Source organism: Polypterus senegalus, chromosome 16, assembly GCF_016835505.1.
Source record: "Polypterus senegalus isolate Bchr_013 chromosome 16, ASM1683550v1, whole genome shotgun sequence".
Lineage (NCBI taxonomy): Eukaryota > Metazoa > Chordata > Cladistia > Polypteriformes > Polypteridae > Polypterus > Polypterus senegalus.
Genome location: NC_053169.1, coordinates 15,220,346 through 15,243,583, shown reverse-complemented (window position 1 = coordinate 15,243,583; position 23,238 = coordinate 15,220,346). Strand labels below are relative to the sequence as shown.

General features: G+C 42.9%; 1 protein-coding gene across 2 annotated transcripts in view; it reads right to left on the bottom strand.

Moving 5' to 3' along the window:
* Window positions 1-23,238, bottom strand: part of LOC120516453 (collagen alpha-1(XIX) chain) — a 478,053-nt gene that overhangs the window by 411,673 nt on the left and 43,142 nt on the right. For both annotated transcript variants that reach the window (XM_039738131.1, XM_039738132.1), the window contains exon 4: window positions 15,422-15,521. In XM_039738131.1, coding sequence (XP_039594065.1) covers window positions 15,422-15,521 — 100 coding nt within the window. The remainder of the gene's footprint in view (window positions 1-15,421; window positions 15,522-23,238) is intronic.

Genomic DNA, 23,238 nt, shown 5'->3' with positions numbered 1-23,238 from the left:
TCTTCTCCACCCATCCCACCCTGCCTGCACTCTCTTCTTCACTTCTCTTCCACACTCTTCATTACTCTGTACTGTTGATCCCAAGTATTTAAACTCCTCCACCTTCACCAACTCTACTCCCTGCATCCTCACCATCCCACTGACCTTCCTCTCATTCACACACATGTATTCTGTCTTGGTGGTCCTACTGACCTTCATTCCTCTCCTCTCTAGAGCATATCTCCACCTCTCCAGGGTCTCCTCAACCTGCTCCCTACTCTCACTACAGATCACAATGTCATCAGCAAACATCACAGTTTAAAATTACAAATCAGACAATTCCAACATTGTGATTAAAGTGCACACTGCAGACTTTCATTGAAGGGGATCTGTGGACATTTTGGTGACATGACACTTTTCGTACATGGTTCCCACATTTTAGGGCACACAGCAATAGCAGGTCTGTCAAAGCCGTTGACATATTTAGGACTTTGTCACATACAATATCTCAGCATGCAATCACAGCTTGAAGTCTGTGATTCACAGACATCAGCAGGTGCTGAAAGTCTTCTCTGGTGATGCTCTGCCAAGCCTCTTCAGCTTCTGCTTGTTTTCCCCTTAAATTTTCTCTTCAGCATATGGAAGGCCTGCACAATTGGAATGAAATTGTGTGACTGACTTGGCCATTCAAGAATTTTCCATTTTTTAGCTTTGATAAATTCCTGTGTTGCCTTTAGCAATATGTTTGGGGTCATTAAGTTGTTTTAGGATGGGTTTGGAGGCATTGACTGGAACTTGAGCAGGTCAGATGTTTCTACACACTGCCGTCAGCAGTTGCATCATCAGGTGTGCCAGGACCTGTGGCAGCCGTACATGTCTAAGCCGTAACACCCCTAGCACCATACAGTATGTAACAGATGAGGTGGTCTTCTTTGGATCTCAGGCAGTTCCAGGTTATCTTCACACTTTGCTCTTGTCATCACTCTGATGAGGTTCATCTTTGTCTCAGCTGTCCACAAGACCTTTTCCCAGAATTCTGCAGGCTTTTTGAAGTCCTTTATCTCAAACTGTCATCTGGTTATCTGGTTCTTGTGGTTTACATCTCCCAGTGTGTCCTCTGTATTTCTGTTCATGAAGTCTTCTGCTGATAGTCGTCTCTGACAGGTCTACATCGGCCCCCCTGAAGACTGTTTCTGATCTTTCGCACAGGCATTTGGGGGCTTTTTCTTGACCATAGTGAGAATTGTTCTGTCATCAGCAGTGGAGGTCTTCCTTGGCCTACAAGTCCCTTTGTGATTACTGAGACTCACCAGTGTGTTCTTTCTTCTTCATGATACTCCAGACTGTTGATTTTGGTCATCCTCAGGTCTTACCGAGGTCTCCAATGGTTTTATTCCTGTTGTTCAGCCTCATAATGGCTTCTTTGACTTTCATTGGCACAGCTCTGGTCCTCATGTTGAACAACAGCGACTACAGACTGCAAAGGGTAGAAGCAGGTCGAGGTGTCTTATAAAGCCATGAAACCCACCTGAGGAATCACAAAATTTTCCCAAACATTAAGGTGCCCTGAAATGGGGGGGCCGTGTAGAACAATTGTTTCAGTGTGATCAAAATGTACACAAAGCCCTTAAATGAAAGTCGACAAAGTTACGTGACTAAGGGCAAAATATGACAGCGGCTTTAATTGCTGTGTGCCCTGAATTGTGGGGACCGTGTAGAAAAAGTGTCATGTGACTGAAATGTCTGCAAATCCCCTTAAATGAAAGTGTACAATGTGCACTTTAAATCACAATGTCTGAAAGGTTGGAATTCTAATTTTAAAACTGTGGAGCAGAGGAGGAAATCAAGGAGAAATGTGTCTCTGTCACAAGCATTATGGGGGGCTCTGTATATCAGTTATGAGGATGAAATCCTGCTGGTATGTGACCCTTAATGGTGCTTAAAACCGTACGGGTGACTTGTCCACACACAGAATAAGTGCTGACTGCAGGGTTACGGCACCTATATGCGAGGATGTGTTTGCTAACGAACGACAAAATTAAATTTATGAACGGAAAGCATATGGAAGGTCTATTTACATCCCAGGAACTGAACTAATCCTTGGTCTCTCCAAATGCGAGCTCTAACTTGAACTTCCCCGGAGCAGTGTAAGTGTCAACGGGCCCCTCGCCTCTCCGAACACTATCCTGCCTGCCTGAGAAAGATAATCTGAGCTGCATTTCCTGAGAGTAAAGTGAGAGATGCTTGGAGGGCTTGTGGCAGGGACTCCTTTTTTTTTTTCCCCCTCAGCTGACGTCTAACATCACCTGTCAAGACTGCGGAAACAGTCAGACACTCGGAGAAGATCTTGGGCTGGGACTTCAGGCAGCCGGGCTTTTTGGCAGACCGACGTGCAAAGAATACGGAGGCTAATGAGCAGTGCGATGTCGGGCAAAGATGATATGCAGCAGGGATTTGTACTTTATGAAAAATAGACCACAAAGAGGCCGATCCGATAACTCGGTACACGTTTTCCTGTCAGACGTCCGTGTTAACAGTTAGCCAATGGCCTAAATATACCAAAACAGTCACCCTTGGTTAGGGCAGGGTATGTGTTTTGCTAGACACACGCATAGTTGAACTTTAAATATGTGTTAAAAGTTATTTCATTCAAAAGTGGAATTCTGCACCTCCTCCCTCTTTCTTTACATACTGTGGCCTTGTTTCCTCACCAGGTGACTTGACTGGCGACTCTAAACTGGTCCGGTATGAGTGACTGTGATGGACTGGCATCCCATACAGAGTTGGTTCCCACCTCTAGGTATCAGCACAATAGGCACCACCCTAGGGGTGCTATGCCCAAGGGGGCAGGTGGCACCAAAGAGTCATTTGATATGCGATCTCCAAAGAGGACAACTCTTGTTGATGGATCTGACCTCATGGATATATTAGAGGGACACTCTTGTGGAGGTCTCTTTTTGGGGGGGCTTGCAACCAAGTCTCCTTAGGGCAGCGGTTCTCAAACTTTCGTATTTCACACCCTCCCTTTTCTACCTGGAATAATTCTGTGCCCCCTGCATAATAGAAGATAGATGCGAATAACCCATGATACAACTAACAAAGGTGTTATACTCGTGCGGTGTCGGAGTATCCTATCATTTTTACTTCCATAAGATTTGCAATTTATTTTTTTTAAAGTGCTTTAATAACTGTTAAAATGCCTTGTGTGGTTTTTGGTAGTAATTCTAATCCCAAAAACAAAGAATTATTTATTCTTATTTATTTTTTTTATGTAAAGAAATGATTAAATATGTTGTAATTTTTAAAAATCTCGTAAACAAGGACACCAATGAAGTAAAGCTGCGCGAGACGAACGTATTTTCGCCCGACAAATATTATACCACTGTTAGTTGTATCATAAAAATAACCCAACACCCAGTAAATTATTTAACTCAAGTTGGCAATATTGGCTACGCTGCCAATGTGGTGCAGTCGCGCCGCATTATCACCTGATCTACTGGTACTCGAATGTTCGTGACAGACACCGATACGTCTCGAACTTTCTGGATTGGAAATACGCGACTATAAAAGCAGCAGCAACAACAACACCGCTCATCATAGAAACAAACTTCAAATAGAAACGGAGCTCAGAGTGTCTCCCGAATATCAAACCAAACCTGGACAGGCTGTGTACTTCAAAGCAGGCACGTATTAGTCATCAGATCTATGCCTTAGAAATGTTTTATTTTAAATTTAGTTATAATACATTCGTTGTGATTATATGCTTGCAAACTTAAATTTGAAATAAAATGTAAAAAATCACCAGCCACCCACAGATGATAACAAGATTGGTGGATTGGCAGATAATCGAGAATCTGTTGAGCCATTACAGAGGGACTTAGAGAGCAGACAGGCTTGGACAGATTTGTGGCAGATGAAATTTAATGTCAGTAAATGAGAAGTATGTAAAGGAGGAAGCAGAAATGTGAGGTCTGAAAATACAATGTGAGGTCTGAAAATCGAGAGTCAATCTCATGAGAAGGACTTAGGAGTCATAGTGGACTTGACATGATCAACAGCCAGACAGTGTTCAGGAGCCATTAAGAAGACTAACAGAATGTCAGGTTATATAGCGCCTTGATGTGTGGAGTACAAGTCACAAGAGGTTCTGCTCAAGCTTTATAACACACTGGTGAGGCCTCATCTGGAGTCCTGTGTGCAGTTTGGGTCTCCAGACTACAAAAAGAGGAGTTGAAGAGGAGACCTGACTGAAGTGTTTAAGATCATGAAGGGCATTCGTCCAGTTGATCAAGACGGTGACTTTAAATTGAGTTCAACAAGAACACAGGGACACATGTAAAGGTCACCATATGAGAAGGACTGAGGAGTCATAGTAGACTCTAAGCTATCGACTTTCAGTCAGTGTTTAGAAGCCACTAGGAAAACTAACAGAATGTCAGGTTATATAGTGCCTTGATGTGTGCAGTACAAGTCACAGGAGGTTCTGCTCAAGCTTTATAACACACTGGTGAGGCCTCATCTGGAGTCCTGGGTGCAGTTTTGGTCTCCAGGCTACAAAAACGACATAACAGCACAAGAGAAGGTCCAGAGAAGAGCGACTAGGCTGATTCAGGGCTACAGGGGATGAGTTATGAGGAAAGATTAAAAGAGCTGAGCCTTAAGGAGATGAAGAAGAGACCTGACTGAAGTATTTAAGATTATAAAGGGAATTAGTGCAGTGGATTGTGATGGTGACTTTAAAATGAGTTCATCCAGAACACGGAAACATAGTTGGAAACTTAAGGGTAAATTTCACAAAATATTAGGAAGTGTTTCTTCACACAGAGAACCGCAGATACTTGGAATGAGTGACCAAGTAGTGTGGTAGACAGGAGGACTTTAGGGACTTTCAAAACTCGACTTTATGGAAGAAATAAGTGAATAGGACTGGCGAGCTTTGTTGGGCTGAATGGCCTGTTCTCATTTAGATTCTTCTAATGTTCTACCAATAAAATGTGAACACATCCAATGGGGTGAATACTTTTTTTAGGAACTGTCCACATTCCTTATGCAAGAAGGTGATTGCTAAGGATGGGTCTAAATGAAGGCAGAACAGTGATGACCTTACTCCTCTGTAGGCCTCATTTTCCAGCTGGGTCATGGACTGTGAAGACTCCGCACATTCTTCTCATTACTTTTACCCTGTGTCCTGTGCGTCTGTCTTTTGGGGTTAGAGGGGCAACAGGGACCCCTAATGTCCACTAAACATAGTTTTCAAAATGTTTTCAAGAGAAGGCCTCTTTTCACTCTGTGGGGCCCAGTCTGGCTCGGTCAGGCCTGGTGTGAGCACTTCTAGTGCTTAGAAGTCATAGTGCTTCACGGAGAATGAGCTAAAATAATTAAAATTTGTTCGTATTTAATTCAAATTATTTTTGAAACTGGGCTCTCCTAAACAGCAACACTTTTTGGATTGGATGCACACTACCCCGATGGATGTCCAGGGCCATCGCTTCCTCTGCACGCCACTGTCTGTGTAACGAAAATCTTCCTGGCTTCAGTCTTAAATGCCCTTCCCCATGATTCCCACTACGTACGTGATTCACTATCAAGCTTAAACAATTCTGCTGGATTTACTTTATCGATTTTTTGAAGACCTGGCTACGGTCACCACTCAGTCTAGCTCTGCTTGTGACTAAACCGGTTTCATTCTCCGAGTTTGTCCCACTTGTCCTTACATTTTGGTTGCTCTCATCTACACAGCTATGTCTTTTTCTGCAGTGTGGTAACCACAGCTTCACACGGTTCTCCAGACGTGCTTTCACTACTGCGTTATACTGTATATAGGGTGGTCCAGATCTAATTATGCAATTTTCATTACACTATAACTTAAGTTTATTACATAGAAAATCACCTGAAAAATCCCGGACCATCGAGAAGTTTGCGAACTGACGACATGAAGAATCGTCTTTTCGCCGAACTGGAATCATCCCCGCATAAATCAAAGTCATCCAGATGATCTGGATCTGCATAATTAGATCTGGACCACCCTATAGTCTAAGCATAATGTCCCTCAATTGATCAATCAATGGTTCTTACGAAATAAGCTACCGTTTTATTTGCCATTTTAATTGCTTCGATGAGAACGCTGTTTCAACATAAACCCATTTCAGAGGTCCCTTCCTGTACAGCAGCGTCTCCCATCTTGTATTTATAAGTGACGTTCCTTTTGCCTGCGAGCAGCACTTTGCTCGACTTCCGAATTGGACGGACACTTGGGAAACACAGTTTAATGTAGAAAAGTGCAAAGTCTTTTCAGGTTGTTTCGTGTCTGCCATTGCTCCAATTTTAGTATCGCCTGCGAATTTCACATATTTACCAGATGGCAACACAATCTATGGCATTAATAGAAATCAGAAAAAGCAAGGTGGGTCCACGGAGAGACCTCACTTCATTCTCCTCTTCTTTGTAATCTTTATTTACTGTCGGTTAACGAACTTGAGGTCCAGTTCGGGAGGTCACCTCTGATGCCGACAGCTTCTGGTGTAGGACGACCGAGTCAATGGCTTTTTGAAAGTCTAAGTAAGTTACGTTGTTGGCTTTGTTTTTCTCAACGACTGTAGATTCGCTTGTTCAAAAAAATCGTTTTGGCAAGATCTTCTTCTCACAAAGCCATGCTGGAACAATAGAGTAGGAACTTCTCCCCGATTACAGATATACAGTCATATGAAAAAGTTTGGGAACCCTTCTCAGCCTGCATAATAATTGACTTTCCTTTCAACAAAAAGATAACAGTGGTATGTCTTTCATTTCCTAGGAACATCTGAGTTCTGGGGTGTTTTCCGAATTTTAGTGACACAGTATTTAGTTGTATGAAATTAAATCAAATGTGAAAAACTGGCTGTGCACAAATGTGGGTCCCCTTGTCATTGTGCTGATTTGAATGCCTGTCACTGCTCAATGCTGATTACTTGGTTGGATGAGCTCGATAAGCCTTGAACTTCATAGACAGGAGTGTCCAATCATGAGTGGTCAAAGGTATTTAAGGTGGTCAACTGCAAGTTGTGCTTCCATCCCTTTGACTCTCCTCTGAAGAGTCACAGACAGCATGGGATCCTCAAAGCAACTCTCCAAAGATCTGAAAACAAAGATTGTTCAGTCTCCTGGTTTAGGGCAGCGGTTCTCAAACTGTGGGGAGCGCCCCCCTCCGAAAAAATGAACAAGACATCAAAATAAATTTTTTACATTTTTATTTCAAATTTTAATTTGTAAGCATATAATCGCAACGAGTGCATTATAACAAAAATTAAAGCAAAACTTTAAAAGGCATAGATCTAATGACTAACTGATGAGCGGCGCCACTGCTGCTGCTTTTATAGTCGCGTATTTTCAATCCAGAAAGTCTGAGACGTATCGGTGTCTGTCGCAAACATTCGGGTAATGGTAGATCAGGTGACTGCACCACATTGGTAGCGTGGCCAATATTGCCAAACTGAATTCAATAATTTGCTGCACATTGGGTTATTTTCATGATACAACTAACAGCGGTATAATATTCGTCGGACGAAAATACGTTTGTCTCGCGCAGATCAGACTTCATCGGTGTCCTCGTTTATGAGATTTTTAAAAATTAAAACATATTTAATCATTTCTTTACATAAAAAAATAAAGAAACTAAAATTAAATAAGAATAAATAATGTATTCTTTGTTTTTGGGATTAGAATTACTACCAAAAACCACACAAGGCATTTTAACAGTTATTAAAGCACTTTGAAAAAAAATAAATTGCAAATATTTCATCGAAGTTAGCCGAACACATGCAAATCTTATGGAAGTAAAAATGATAGGATGCCGTGACACCGCACGAGTATCATACCTTTGTTAGTTGTATCAGGGGTTATTCGCATCTATTTTATATTATGCAGGGGGTGCAGAATTATTCCAGGTAGAAAAGGGGGTGCACAAAATACAAAAGTTTGGGAATCGCTGGTTTAGGGGAAGGCTACACAAAGCGATCTCAGAGGTTTAAAGTGTCAGTTTCAACTGTAAGGAATGGAATCAGGAAATGGAAGGCCACAGGCACAGTTGCTGTTAAACCCAGCAGGTCTGGCAGGCCAAGAAAAATACAGGAGTGGCATATGAGCAGGAATGTGAGAATGGGTTAGACAATCCCCAGATAACCTCCAAAGACCTGCAAGATCATCTTGCTGTAGATGGTGTATCTGTACATCGTTCCACAATTCAGCGCAATTTGCACAAAGAACATCAGTATGGCAGGGTGATGAGAAAGAAGCCCTTTCTGCACTCGCACCACAAATAGAGTCGCTTGTTGTATCAAATGCTCATTTAGACAGGCCAGATTAATTTTGGAACAAAGTGCTTTGGACTGATGAGACAAAAATGGAGTTATTTGGTCAGAACAAAAAGCACTTTGCATGGCAGAAGAAGAACATCGCATTCCAAGAAAAACACCTGCTACCTCCTGTCACATTTGGTGGAGGTCCCATCATGCTGTGGGGCTGTGTGTCTAGTTCAGGGACTGGGGCCCTTGTTAAAGTCGAGGGTCGCATGAATTCAACCCAATATCAACAAATTCTTCAGGATAATGTTCAAGCATCAGTCACAAAGTTGAAGGTACGCAGGGGTTGGATATTCCAACAAGACAACGAGCCAAAACACAGTTCAAAATCTACAAAGGCATTCATGAGGGAGAAGTACAATGTTCTTGAATGGCCGTCACAGTCCCTGACTTGAATATCATCGGAAATCTATGGGATGATTTGAAGCAGGCTGTCCATCAAATTGAACTGAACTGGAGAGATTTTGTATGAAGAATGGTCAGAAATACCTCCATCCAGAATCCAGACACTCATCACAGGCTATAGGAGGACAGCGTCTGGAGGCTCAAAGGAGCAAAAGGAGGCTCAGCTAAGTATTGATGTCATATCTCTGTTGGGGTGCCCACATTTTTGCACCTGTCTAATTTTGTTATGATGCATATTGCATATTTTCTGTGAATCTAATAAACTTAATGTCACTGCTGAAATCCTACTGTCTCCATAAGGCATGTCATTTATTAAAAGGAAGTTGCTGCTTTGAAAGCTCAGCCAATGAGAAACAAAAATCCAAGGAATTAAGAGGGGGTCCCAAACTTTTTCATATGACTGTATGTCACCTGTGGTTGGTTTGCTACAACCCCTTATGATAAGTCAAAGTGACATATTCATGATGCGGATGTTTAGTCATGGGTTTCATTTGGGGTCAGATATGCAAGTATAAATTTCCCCAAAGTCTGCACACCGGACAGTAAACTGAAACTTGATCTTCAATTTTCATTTATTCTTCCATTTCAGCACTTTAGTGATGGGTTTCAATTGGGCTCAGATATGCAAGTATGAATTTCCTCAAACTCTGCACATGCGACAGTAAACTGTAACCTGACCTTCAATTTTTCATTTATACTTTTATTTCAAATCCCCCCATCGCCACCTCATTTCTACACAGCACCACTGACGGTTAGTCAGTCAGGTCTCAGTAAAACTTTCTCACAATTTCAGAAACGACACACCTCAATATGTTTGCGTAATTTAGAAACGATCGGCCTAGAAAATGAAATAACTCACGGCCCCATGACTTTGGCACCAGCTAATCAAATGACACGAGCGTTAAGCATTTTCAGCATGTGAGTCATGACATTGCCATGTGTCATTTTCTTCCGCGTATTGATGAACTGTAAGAAAGAGTACACCCTGAGAAAACGTTCATTTGCTGATGTGAAACGTAATATTCTGCTGGCAGACTTTCAATATTTACACTTTTTTTGTGGTATTTGCAGCCGGCTGATGCTGTTCGGGTTGCAGTGTGTCATGTAAACTGGCTGCTGAAAGCAGTCACGGGTGCAGGATTTCGTCCCGCCACCCCTCGTCCGAGGACTCGAAACTGAAGCCTTCTTGGTGGTCTCAAATGAAACAGTAAAGATTTCAAATTTGCCCATTTCATGGACCCTCAAAGCGCAACACCTGGTGCTGACAGAAAGCCCTGGCGTTCCAATTTTAATAAGTTTTACAGGAGAATCCTGTCTGCTCCTCCTCTGGGACATGAAGAATTGAGCGGAGCAATGCCAACTGTTGTGGAATTTTAGGAAAGCAACATTTTATCTATCAGTCTATTAGTTCATTTAGCCTGATTCAGAATGATGATGATGATGATGATGATGATGATGATGATGATGAATTCTCTTCTGGCTAGTTGAAAAGGCTAACAATGTGTAAGGACCAGAAGATGAAGAACATGTTAATTTATCAGAGATGAGCAGGAAGCAAAATTACTGGAAATTAATAAAAAAAGTCAAATCTCAAAATGAAAACTAATAATTAAAGTTGAACAAACACAACAAGTTCTAACTCCATAGTCCACTTTCAGTCAGGCTTACAACTGACACCATCGTTAAGTTTGCTGCGGACACAACGGTGGTGGGTCTCGTTAGCAATGGGGATGTGTTGGCTTACAGAATGGAGAAACGACGACTGGTGGGCTGCTGCAAGTGCGCCAATCTATTTCTTAATGTGGACAAGACCAAAGAGAGGATTGTTGACTTGCAGGAAGCTGTGCCATGCTGTCCACACCTCACTGCACATCGAAAATTCTGTGGTGGAATTGGTCAAGAGCACCAAACTCCTTTGTGTGCACCTGGCAGCTGACCTTACTTAGTCAATTAACAGCACCGCCATCGACAAGAAGGTGCAGCAGCATCCCCCAGTAGACTCCAGCTGTGGACCTCCAGAGCTCCACTCTGTTGAGAAGGTTGTTGATTTATATTATACTAGCTGTGTAAGCCCGGGGTCCTAGAAACTATTGAAATCAACAGAGAAAAAAATTGAAATGTCGAGATGTCTACTCTGGACGTCTCTCTCCTAGGAGGTTTTGATTTGCCGACGTGCTTGCCTCACTTGTGTATTAGCAACGGGAGGATAAGTAAACGGGATATCGTTTTGTAGATGTGTTTGCCTCGCTTCTGTATTAACTGCTAAGCGAGTGTTTCTTTCTTTGGAGGTTTTGTTTTGTCGATGTGTTCACCTCACTTGTGCATTAGCGGCTAAGCGACTGTCTTTCTTTGGAGGTTTCGTTTTGCTGACGTGCTCACCTCGCTTCTGTATTAGTGACGGGAAGAAAAGTAAAAGGGATAATGTTTTGTCGATGTGTTCGCCTCGCTTCTGTATTAACTGCTAAGCGAGTGTTTCTTTCTTTGGAGGTTTCGTTTTGTCAATGTATTCGCCTCACTTGTGCATTAGCGGCTAAGCGACTGTCTTTCTTCAAAGGTTTAGCGATTAAGTGCTTTCTTCAAAGGTTTCGTGCTCACCTCGCTTCTGTATTAGCGACGGGAGGAAAAGTAAAAGGGATACCGTTTTGTCAGTGTTCGCCTTGCTTCTGTATTAACAGCTAAGCGAGTGTCTCTTTCTTCGGAGGTTTTGTTTTGTCGATGTGTTTGCCTCACTTGTGCATTAGCGGCTACGTGACTGTATGTCTTTGGAGGTTTTGTTTTGTCAACGTGTTCGCCTGGTTTGTGCATTAGCGGCTAAGCGACTGTCTTTCTCCTGAGGTTTCGTTTTGTCGATGTGCTCACCTCGCTTCTGTATTAGTGACGGGAGGAAAAGTAAAAGGGATACCGTTTTGTCGATGTGTTCGCCTCGCTTCTGTATTAACTGCTAAGCGAGTGTTTCTTTCTTTGGAGGTTTCGTTTTGTCAATGTATTCGCCTCACTTGTGCATTAGCGGCTAAGCGACTGTCTTTCTTTGGAGGTTTCATTTTGTCGACGTGCTCGCCTCGTTTGTGTATTAGTGGCTAAGCGAAAGTCTTTTATTCGGAGGTTTCGTTTTGCCGACATGCTCACCTCGCTTCTGTATTAGCAACCGGAGGAAAAATAAAAGGGATACCATTTTGTCGATGTATTCGCCTCACTTGTGCATTAGCGGCTAAGTGACTGTATGTCTTTGGAGGTTTCGTTTTGTCGACGTGTTCGCCTCATTTGTGTATTTGCGACTAAGCAACTGTCTTTCTTCAAAGGTTTCGTTGTGCCGACGTGCTCACCTCGCTTCTGTATTAGCGACGGGAGAAAAAGTAAAAGGGATACCGTTTTGTCAGTGTTTGTCTTGCTTCTGTATTAACGGCTAAGAGAGTGTCTTTCTTCGGAGGTTTTGTTTTGTCGATCACTTGTGCATTAGCGGCTACGTGACTGTATGTCTTTGGAGGTTTTGTTTTGTCAACGTGTTCGCCTGGTTTGTGCATTAGCGGCTAAACGACTGTCTTTCTCCTGAGGTTTCGTTTTGTCGATGTGCTCACCTTGCTTCTGTATTAGTGACGGGAGGAAAAGTAAAAGGGATACCGTTTTGTCGATGTGTTCGTCTTGCTTCTGTATTAACTGCTAAGTGAGTGTTTCTTTCTTTGGAGGTTTCGTTTTGTCAATGTGTTCACCTTGCTTATGCATTAGCGGCTAAGCAACTGTCTTTCTTTGGAGGTTTCATTTTGTCGGCGTGCTCGCCTCGTTTGTGTATTAGTGGCTAAGCGACCGTCTTTTATTCGGAGGTTTCGTTTTGCCAACATGCTCACCTCGCTTCTCTATTAGCAACGGGAGGAAAAATAAAAGGGATACCATTTGGTCGATGTATTCACCTCACTTGTGCATTAGCGGCTAAGTGACTGTAAGTCTTTGGAGGTTTCGTTTTGTCGACGTGTTTGCCTCGTTTGTGCATTAGCGGCTAAGCGACTGTCTTTCTTTGGAGATTTCAATTGGCCGACCTGCTCACCTCTCTTGTGATATTAGCGACTAAGTTACCTTCTATGTTCTCAGAGGTGGAGCCCTTACCCCGACTCCACCTCTCACTTCCAGGCCAAACAGACAGACACACACATTTCCACGCGTAGACATTTATATACAAGACTAACCGTCCCCCACGTTGTAGTAAAACAGGACAAAAAAAAAAAATCAATAAACAAACAGGCATCGCTAGTTAAGCAGAGGTAAGGTGCTCTCCAAAACGTGGCCAGAGGTAGACCAATACGAATGGAGGCCGGTGCGTGAGTGTGGAGGGCATCGCCCGGCTCCTCACTCTTGACATTGTAGAAGTAACTCCCGAGGAAGACAGGAATAGTTCAATCAATCAGTCTTTATTCAGTCACAGATGAGTACATGGATTCCATGTTGCAAGACAGAAGAGCAAAGTTCCACTTTTTATAATTTCGCCTCCCCCTTCCCTTTAGAAAAAAAAGCAAAATTTAATTTACCAATACATTTCATTTTATATTGCACAAAAACGGCTAACCGGTTCTATTTTGTGTACATTGCAGATGGGGCCCTAAAGAAGGAAAAATCATCTTTCCTGTGTCTAAAGGAGGACGTGTTCTAAATAAAGAAGTTGTCTTAGGTCAGCTTACTGCAGCCTGTCTTATGACTGACGCCTGTATGAAGAACCTGCTGTTATAACAAAATAGCTTTTAACCCTTTGTAGCTTGAAGCAGTTAAGTTTTGTTTCACAATGTAATGCTTCCCCCTCCCCTCTGCCTCGGATTCACACGAATAAATCGATCCTGCAAGCGAACTATGATACTTCGTGCTTTATCAAGCACTGCATCCATAAAGCCTGGATGACGGCCGAACCCTTCCTATGGTCTTATTCTCCAACTCCCATCTGGTAGAAGGTTCTGGAGCATCTAAACTAGTTTTACCAGATTCTGCAACAGCTTCTGCACCTTGACTGTCCAGAACTCTGAACTCTGTGCTGCCGGCTTCCCCTCAGATCTGCTCCTGGTAGCTTACTTACATGCAGAACTGTTGTTTTTATGTCTAGTTATTATATATTTATTAATGACCATTCCAATGTATTACTATCTATTCATTTAACTAATAAGTAAAGAACATGCTATTCTATAAATAATTGTCTTGCACTTGTCCAGTGTTTACTGCGTGTATATGTTGCACCACAGTCCTAGGTAATGTTATGTCGTGCCACCATATGCTGCATAGACACCAAGGGGTACTCCAGCTCCCTAGACACCCAACACAAGCAAGACAGGAGTATAAAAGGCAAAGAGACTCTTATATTGTGGGAAACACTTTAAACCAAGTGTTTCCCACCACGGCCAAAAGTACAAAAAGCACAATATAGCACACAGCAACCCTCTTCTTCCTTCTATCCATCTTTCAGTGCCTCCTCCACTCCTCACAAACACTGTCGTCCTCCTCTTCCCGACTCTTGCTCATCGATACGAGACAGGCAGCTCCTTTTACCTAGCACCCGGAAGTGCTTCTGGTAACGTGAAGCTGTGGCCCTGAAGTATTTACAGCTGAAGCTGGAACCTTACAGCGTAGGGACTTCCAAATCCCACAGCTCCCCCCAGTATCCCCCATGGGACCCAACAGGGACGTACAATACGTGACATGCCCGGTGGGCACCCATGCAGGAAACCCAGTCTGGATTCACTACCATCTAGCGTTTTCCGGTTGAGACAGTGCGCCCCCAAATCCCCCCAAAAACCCCCCGTTCTTCCATTGCAAGGGCATCTTGGCCAGGTAGGTATGGAGGCCATCCCTCACAGCTGCAATACTATGTATAGAAGGTACGACAATAAAAACCATTTGACTTGAATTGAATTTTCAAAAGCTGGCACACAAATATTTTTTATCAGACAATATTAACATCCTATGATATTGTGGGTTCATCACTGGCCACCGGTAGTTACCATACTGCAGTTGTCCAGACTGGCAGAGAATGGGCTGTTTGCAACCTAATCCACACCAAAACATTTGCCGTAGTTGGCAGGATTTGCACTGTGGATAAGTGAAGTGTAGTGGACGTATACTGGCACTGCGGTGTACAAAGGTGGGAGGCCGAGTGAAGGAAGCTCATCTGACGTCAACAAGAAGTACTTAGAGATGCCATCAGCAGAAGAGCTCACAGCATAGATAAGGAGCTTCTAAAATGTGTACTCCTGTTATCACAGCTTAATGGCTGGCTGGAAGATGCCACAGTTCACATGTCTGGAATGGGATGGATTGTTGTGAGATTCCATAACTAAACCTTTAAGATAACTTTATTTTTGCCATGTGCGTAAATTAAATTTTCGTTATGTTGCCCGGTTTCCATCAGGACCTCTTGTCTAATTTTAACCCATGCAGGCCTGGATCCTGCATTTGAGCCTAAAGACCTGCTTTTAGGATGATTGGAGAGTCTAAATGTTCCCATTGTGTGTGCCCTGTGATGGACTGGCATCCCAACCATGTCTTTTACCCATCACTGCTAGCATAGGCTTTTGGAACCAGTGATACCTGAAACAGATTGAGCACTGAAAGATTCAAAACAGCACAATTCTGAAACTTCAGGAAACCCCAAAGAATGAATTCAGGGATCTTTGATGAAGACGATTCACATGCAAACAGGCATCAAACATCCCAGCGCAGAATCCACTTACTCTGTTGGCTTTATTAGCGGAGAGGTTCCCAGTCTAAAGGACGGCCGATCATCTCCTCCACTCGCCTTCCTCAGTAAAAACTTCTCTGTCAGGTCAAATCCTGTAAAGAGAAAAAATATATAAATAAATAGAAATCAACCATTTGTATGGTGAGCAGAACGCTGGAAAACCTGAGTTTGTATCGATTTCATTGACGCCCGTCTTATCCTGACAAGACCAGTTAAAGAGAGGGACCTGCTGTCAGCCGTGAGCTTTTACATTTTTCATTGATCGTCATTTAAAGTTGCTGTAATTGAATGACTTGATTCCAAGTTTATTAGTGGTTTGATAATACATTCCCCATAACGTGATGGCATTGGTAGGCTGATAAAATGCAAGCAGAATAACCGTATCCTTGACCCGTGACAGCACCTGCCTTATATTGGGCAACAAATATGTGGGAAGATTAATTTGCTGACTAATTTCTCCAGACAAAAATGACATTAAAAAAATTGTAGGTTATAACCAGTGTGACTGGCGGCAGGGAACCAGATCAGAGCAGGGGTTTGGGGTAATCCCTGTTTAACTGTAACAAAAGAAAAGCGAAAAGGGTGTGCAGAGGTCCAAGAAAAAAAGTCACTGAGCAGAAAATCAGCAAGAACACTCCGACAGGACATGTCACTCTTCCATGATGTCAAGTCCATTCTTTACCCGCTTGGCCATGCCAAGACTCTTTTTCTGAGTGACACGTAGTTCTGGGTTCATCTAAGCGGTGTGGCAGAGTCTTCATTGCATTATCATTCTAATATGTTTCTTTATTGACTTCACAAAGCACATGAAATTGTTTCTTCGGTCATTGGAATGAGAAGCAGTTCTGTAATTTGATTATCTTCTTATAATTTAGCTGCATGGCCATTTTGAAAGTGGGATGCCGAATAATTCTTTAGAAGGTACTAAACCTTTTAAGTATGATCTTAGGTTAGGAACTCGACTTGCGTGGCTGCAACTGATTTTAGGTGAATGTCAGAAACTGATACTTATAAAGTAGAATTAGACCTAATCCAGATCTAAATTAAGTCTTAAATTAAACCTGGTCAGAAGCAGGTTTAACCTCAGATTAAAACTGCTTGCCTCAAGGCTCACGTCCACAGTAGCAAAAAATGGATTACCTTGACTATTTCAATGACAGTAAGAGACCACCACCAAGACCAGAAAGAAGGTTGCTAAAAGACAGGAGCAACCCACTAAATGATTTTGATGATTTACATTTTCTTGACCGTTTCCGTATGTCAAAGGAAAATGCAACAGAAATAATTGGTTTGCTGCAGCCCAAGCTTACAGGTGACTTAGTCAGAGGCACCCCTATTTCTCCTTCCTTACAAATATTAATTACCTTAAGGTTTTGGCATGTGGAACCTACCATCGGAAACTGGGGATTTGTGTGGTGTAGGTGAATCAACAGTGTGCAAAATAGTACACAAAGTCTGCAGTGCTATATGTGAACTGAAAAGGATTTCATCAAGTTCCCAAATGCTGCTGAACAGGCCACCTGCAAGGTAGATTTCTATGAATATGGGAACTTCCCTGGAGTCATTGGTTGTATCGATGGCTGCCACATTCCCATCAAGTGTCCCTCTACAGCAGATGCTGAGGAATTCAGAAATCGTAAAAACTGGTTTTCAATAAATGTACAAGGAGTGTGCACTCCCACTATGCAGTTCTCCAATATTGTTGCACGCTGGAAAGGTTCAACTCATGACTCAAGGATTTTCCACAACTCCTCTTTATATACTCAGTTTGAAGCAAGACAACACTCTGGAATTCTACTTGGTGACAGTGGGTATGCGAGACAAACTTCTTGTTCACCCCTTATCCCCATCCAGTCAGACCAGAGCAACAGCGCTATAACCAAGCTCACATTCTCACCAGAGGGCTAATAGAGCGCATGTTTGGTGTATGGAAGAATCGTTTCCAGTGTCTCCGAAATACACTGCGGTTTGAACCTAGGAGGTGCTGCATTGTTATTATTGCAACAGCAGTGCTTCATAATTTTCTTAAACGTGCGGCTGCCCAGACCCTGATATTGAAGATGATGATGACCAACATGTCCCCATCCCTGAGCTAGCCAATGACAGAAATGGACTTGCTTACAGAGATGCTTTTGCTTTGCAGCACTTCTCATAAATGTGCCTTGAATGATACATAAATGATTGGCATAGACAGGTAAAAATTTCAGGAAATGTTTTTTATTTAACTGAGGTTTGGTTCCAAAGACAATTGACACTGCTGCTGCTTCATCTCTCTCTCTTTCATAGACAACTCAAGATGAAGAATTTTCATTTTGACTTCATGTTCTTCTTTTAAATATTTTAATTTACATTCATGGAACTCTATGGCAAGTTTCTCATGAATGGTCATCCTTTTCCCTCTTGACCTGCTGCCTGGATTAGAGACTGCTGGATGCTGACTAATGCTACCGAGGAGACTGGATGCTGCTGCATGTTGGTGCTGGCTGCTGATGGATTCATTTGAGCCTCTTGACTGTTCCCTGCGCCCCCCAAGTCCTGGGTGAAGATCAGGTCATCTTTGTATGGAAGAAAAATCTAGTATTACATTTGACTTCAACAATAAAGGTCATTACGTCATTTTTGTTACAAGACATGACTTGCATTTAATTACTGTATGTTGGATGGGATAACACATGTTACTGTAAATGAGACATGTCCTATCAAATGAGTCTTTGAAAGATTCCTCACCTGAACTGTCCAAATGGTCATCATCTGGAATACCTTCCAGGGGTTGCTGACTTTCAATAATCCCAGCCAACAAGTCCCCAACTCCTCTGTGTCTGGTGGAACTGGAAGTCCCCACCTGTCTTGAAACGCTCTTGACGCGTAGCAGCAGTTGTTTTTCAGGTTTATTTTTATGTTTTTCCACAGGACCTTTACAAGATAATATACACTCTGAAGTTGGAGTTCTACATAATATTGTTTTCTTTTTACATTTCATTGATGAAAACATTTATAATTTACTGATTTGTAAGAATGGGGCAACAATAAATCATACCTGAACTTGTTGGAGTGTCCGTTTGGTTACTTTTTCATTTGAGTTGAATTCATTCAATATGGAAATCCATGCTTTCTTCTTCTTGTTTTCTGTACCTGAATCATGCTGTTTGTTTTCAATTACAGGATAGTTTGATACAATTTGTTTAAAAAGGGTCTTCTCAAATTCACTGAAGTTTTTGAGCGTTTTCTTTTGTCTTTATCCATTTTTTGGTTAAGTGTAATGACTCCTGTTCCACACACTCCTTAAGACTAATGAATTACAAGTATTCCATACCAGGTTTTTATAGCAACCTCTCCTTAGCCACATGTGCATGCCATTAATCTAATCGGGTTTCCAAAAGATGATCTCACTTGTCCTTGATTACCTTAATCTGAGACTCTGTAGTCTAGAACTAGTTAATCCAAACTTAAGCAACATCTCAGAAAGTCAGTTGTTTAGTGTGGATTAATTTAAGTAGAATTAGCCTAGTCCTGGTTTATTTTAAGCCCTTATAATGTTCAAATTCTGCCAAAGTCACTTGACTTACCTGATGGATAAATGCATTATTCTTTGCTGTTTATCAAGTTTCGAGTCTGAAATGGGTGGCACGGTGGTGCAGTGGGTGGCGCTGCTGCCTCACAGTTAGGAGACTCAGATTCACTTCCTGGGTCCTCCCTGCGTGGAGTTTGCATGTGGGTTTCCTCCTCACAGTCCAAAGACATGCAGGTCAGGTGCATTGGCAATCCTAAATTGTATTTGGTGTGTGTGTGTGTGTGTGCCCTGCAGTTGGCTGGCGCCCTGCCTGGGGTTTGTTTCCTGCCTTGCGCCCTATGCTGGCAGGGATTGGCTCCAGCAGACCCCCCATGACCCTGTAATTAGGATATAGCAGGTTGGATAATGGATGGATAGATGGAGTCTGAGATGCTGTGGTTTAAACAGAGGCCTACTTCAGTCCATTTTAAAATACATGTACCCATTACACAGAGGCAACATCAAAGCCTAAAATCCAAGGTCACCTTAGATCAGGGGTCCCCAACTCCAGTCCTGGAGGACCACCGTGGCTGCAGGTTTTCATTCTAACCCTTTTCTTAATGAGTGACCTGTTTTTTGCTGCTAATTAACTTCTTTTGAACTACAGTCGACCCTTGATATACGACCGGCCTGACATGCAAACAACTTGATCTACGACCAAAATTTTTGTTTTGATTTACGACCAACATCTTGCGTTACGACCCGAATGTGGTCACATGTATCCGCTTGTGCGATTGCAAACAGCCAGCCGAGAGCGTTCATAAGCGTCAGTCGGAGCCCAGATACATGTGTTTGTGGATGTAATTTCGGTCAGTGCAGTGATTTATCTGTATATATAATTCACTAAGACCATGGCAAGCAAGACGCATAATTGCCAAGGAAGGAAGAGAAGGTAACGAAGGTAAAGCGATCGTTAAGGGATGTTAGCTAGTAGGCTGGCGCGGCACATGATGATGTCATCAGGCTGAGTCAGCACCGGCTTGCTTTGGAGTGTATTATTACAGCAGTTCACAACACGACCAGCTTTGAACAGAGTGCTCGACTACTGTCATTATTAACTTGAGAAACAGCGATCGCAATCGAAACGAAGAAGGAAATTGTACGGAAATATGAGAGTGGTGTTCGTGTGATCGATTTCGCTAATATGTACAGCATGTTGAAATCCACCATCTCGACAATTTTACAAAGAAAAGATTTAAATAAGGAGGCTCCTTCTAAACAATAACCACCTTCCGTTTCTTTCTCCTCCTCCTCCTTTCCTGCAGCCCAATGATGTCAAATTAAATGGTGAGTACAGTATGAAATTGTTGTTTCTGGTAGGCTAGGCACTTTTTATAAGTTTTTGGTTAGTACATTAAAAAAATTATTGGTGTTTTGGTAAATTATGCGCATTACACAACCCTTTTTTATTATGAAAAGGTTAAGTAAGTGTTGCTGTGGGAGGTTCAGAGCGCATTATGGGTATTTCCATTATTTCTTATGGGAAAAATAGTCTTGACTTACAACCAACTTGAGGTACAACCAGCCCTCGTGAGCGAATTGAGTTCGTAAGTCAAGGGTCCACTGTAATTGTAACTGACTTGCTCTTGAAGACTCAGACCCCTCAATTGTTTCTTTTTCCTTCATTAGCAGTCAAACAATAATGAGATAGAAAGTGAGCCAAAACAACTGGTGTCCATAATACAATATCTTACAATATCTGAGAATATCTTGCTCAGGTCCACAAAACATTTTGACAGCGCTGCTCTTAGAAAGAGAAAATCAACAGTTTCAGAAATGTCTGCTATTGCACAATGAGAGCAGCAACAAAGCCAAGGAATTAAAGAACGGGTTTAATTAACGACAAGACTCAGCGCCTCATTAAGTAGCTGGTTGGAGTGAAATTGGTTGGCGTTTGAGGCCCTGACTTAGTTGGTCTTCTGTTGGCTCCCTCACTTCATATTTCATTTCTTTTTGGGTGTGTCGCAGGCCCAGCCGGGACGCCTGGAAGGACCGGGAGAGGGATTATACCTGCCCTGGGCAACAAGAGGACAACCACCCTGGTTGCTATGGGGTCATGGGAGCTGAGCTGGGACGCGCAACCCTATAGGGGCCCGTGGCCACCACCAGGGGGTGCCTGCTAGATCCTAGAGCCCTGGAAGCCAGCACTTCCGCCACACCAGGAAGTGCTGGCAGAAGGAATTCCAGGGTCACCCGGAGTGCTTCCGGGTGCTTGTGTGGCACTTCTGCCACACCAGGAAGTGCCGGCGGAGGTTCATCAAGGGGCACCTGGAGCATACCCGGGTGAGCATAAAGGGGGCCGCCTTCCAACAGTCGAGGAGTGGGAGTCGGGAGGAAGCAGACAAGGCTCCAGAGAGTGAAGAGTGAGAGAAGGTGGCCCGAAGAGGACCACTGAGAGGCCCAAGAAAATGGTGTTTGGTGCTGGAGCACTGTGTGCCGTGTGGGACCTTATAAATAAATTGTGTGTGGTGGTCTTAACAATGGTGTCTGTCTGTCAGTCTGTGGTCGGGCCGGCTCTCACAGGTGCTATTTAAGGAAAGAAACAAAGCAATTCACGGGAACGATGAAGAAATTGGGGAACTAATCTTGAAAAAGCAATTCAATTACAATGAATTCAGAACAAGTTAATTAGTAGCACAAACGGGGTACTCATTAAAAAAAAAAAAAAAAAAGGGTTAGAATGAAAACCTGCAGCCATGGTACTTGGCCACCCCTGCCTTAGAGAACTTCTTGACTCGCTGACTGATCCCGTTGCTGAACCACATCAATTAAAACATTTTTTGTGGAATTAATAAGGTCCTTTGAGCCGAGTACAGCAATGTTTAATACCAAATGTCACGCATGTACGTCGGAGGAGAACCTTCTGGGCTCATCAGTGGGGTGTCATACCACCCTGGGATGAAAGGGGGCACTGAGAAGATGCCCCATGAGGACAACTGACTCTAACCCTTCCGTCCGGGCTCTGTGAAAAGAGGGGGTCTGTCATTGGACTGAGTTGACCAAGACATACGCCAAAGGATGACTAACCTTTTCCTAGCAAGGCTAATTTTCTTTTCATTTACCACAAGCTATTCTGATTGCACCACTGCGTACTGGTTTTATTTGTATTTTGTTGAAATGAAATGGGACGACCCGGCTTTGTTTCCCTGGACCGTGTCATTTCCCCCACTCGATGACACAACACATATCTAAATATCATTGCTGATCTGGAGTGTTTTTTCACTGCACTGGTATCCTCTAATAAGCAAATGGGAAATTCATGAAATTGTTCGAAGTGAATAAGACAGCAGAATCTCCAGTCGTCAGATTGCAATCCATTGGAGCATCTATGGCAGAGGTGTCCAACTCCCATCCTGGTGGGTCGCAGTGGCTGCAGGTTTTCATTCTAACCCTTTTCCTAATCAGTGATCAGTTTTCACTGCTAATTAACTCCTTTTCCCTTCATTTTAATAGCCCTGTTTTTAAGGAGTCAGTCCTCTGAATTGATTCGTTTCTTCATTAAATGGCAGCCAAACAGAAATGAGATGTGAAACGAGACTACAGATAACCAGCTAAACTGTGATTTCAAACTCCAGCCAATTTCACTCCAACCAGTTCCTTAATGAGAAGCCAGTTCTTGCTGTTAATTAAAGCCGTCATTCACTATCAGGACTTGTCGCTGCTCTCATTCTGCCACAGCAGACTGTTGAGATTCTGTTTCTTCTAAGACCACCATCAAGATGTTTTGGTGACCTGAGCAGATCAACATGACCGAGACCTTCACCTTTCTTTAATTTCAGGTTGGCTAGTGACGTAGCAGCTTGTTGTGTGTCCCCTTATTGTTTGGCTGCTCATTAAGGAAAAAGAAAACAGCTAAGGGGCCTGAGTCAAGTTAATTAAAACTAAGGCAAAAGAAGTTAATTAGCAGCAAAAAGTGGTCACTAATGAGCCACTGCGGCCCACCATGATCGGAGTTTGTCACCCATGGACTAAGGGGTCTGAGTCACGTCAATTAAAACTAAGGCAGAACAAGTTAATTTTCAGCTAAAAACAGCTCACTAATGAAGAAGATGGTTTGAATGAACACCTGCAGCCACTGCGGCCCACCAGGACCAGGAGTTGGACACCCGTGATCTATGGGATGAAATGAAATGAACTTCCCGTAACTGACGCCACCGGCGGCTAATTTGTAGCAGCGGCGAAGTGGGCTGGAGTTGGTCTCCCTGCTCTGCTCTATTAACTCCTTGTTAAAATTCAAGGTGGTCTCTGGACAAACTTTA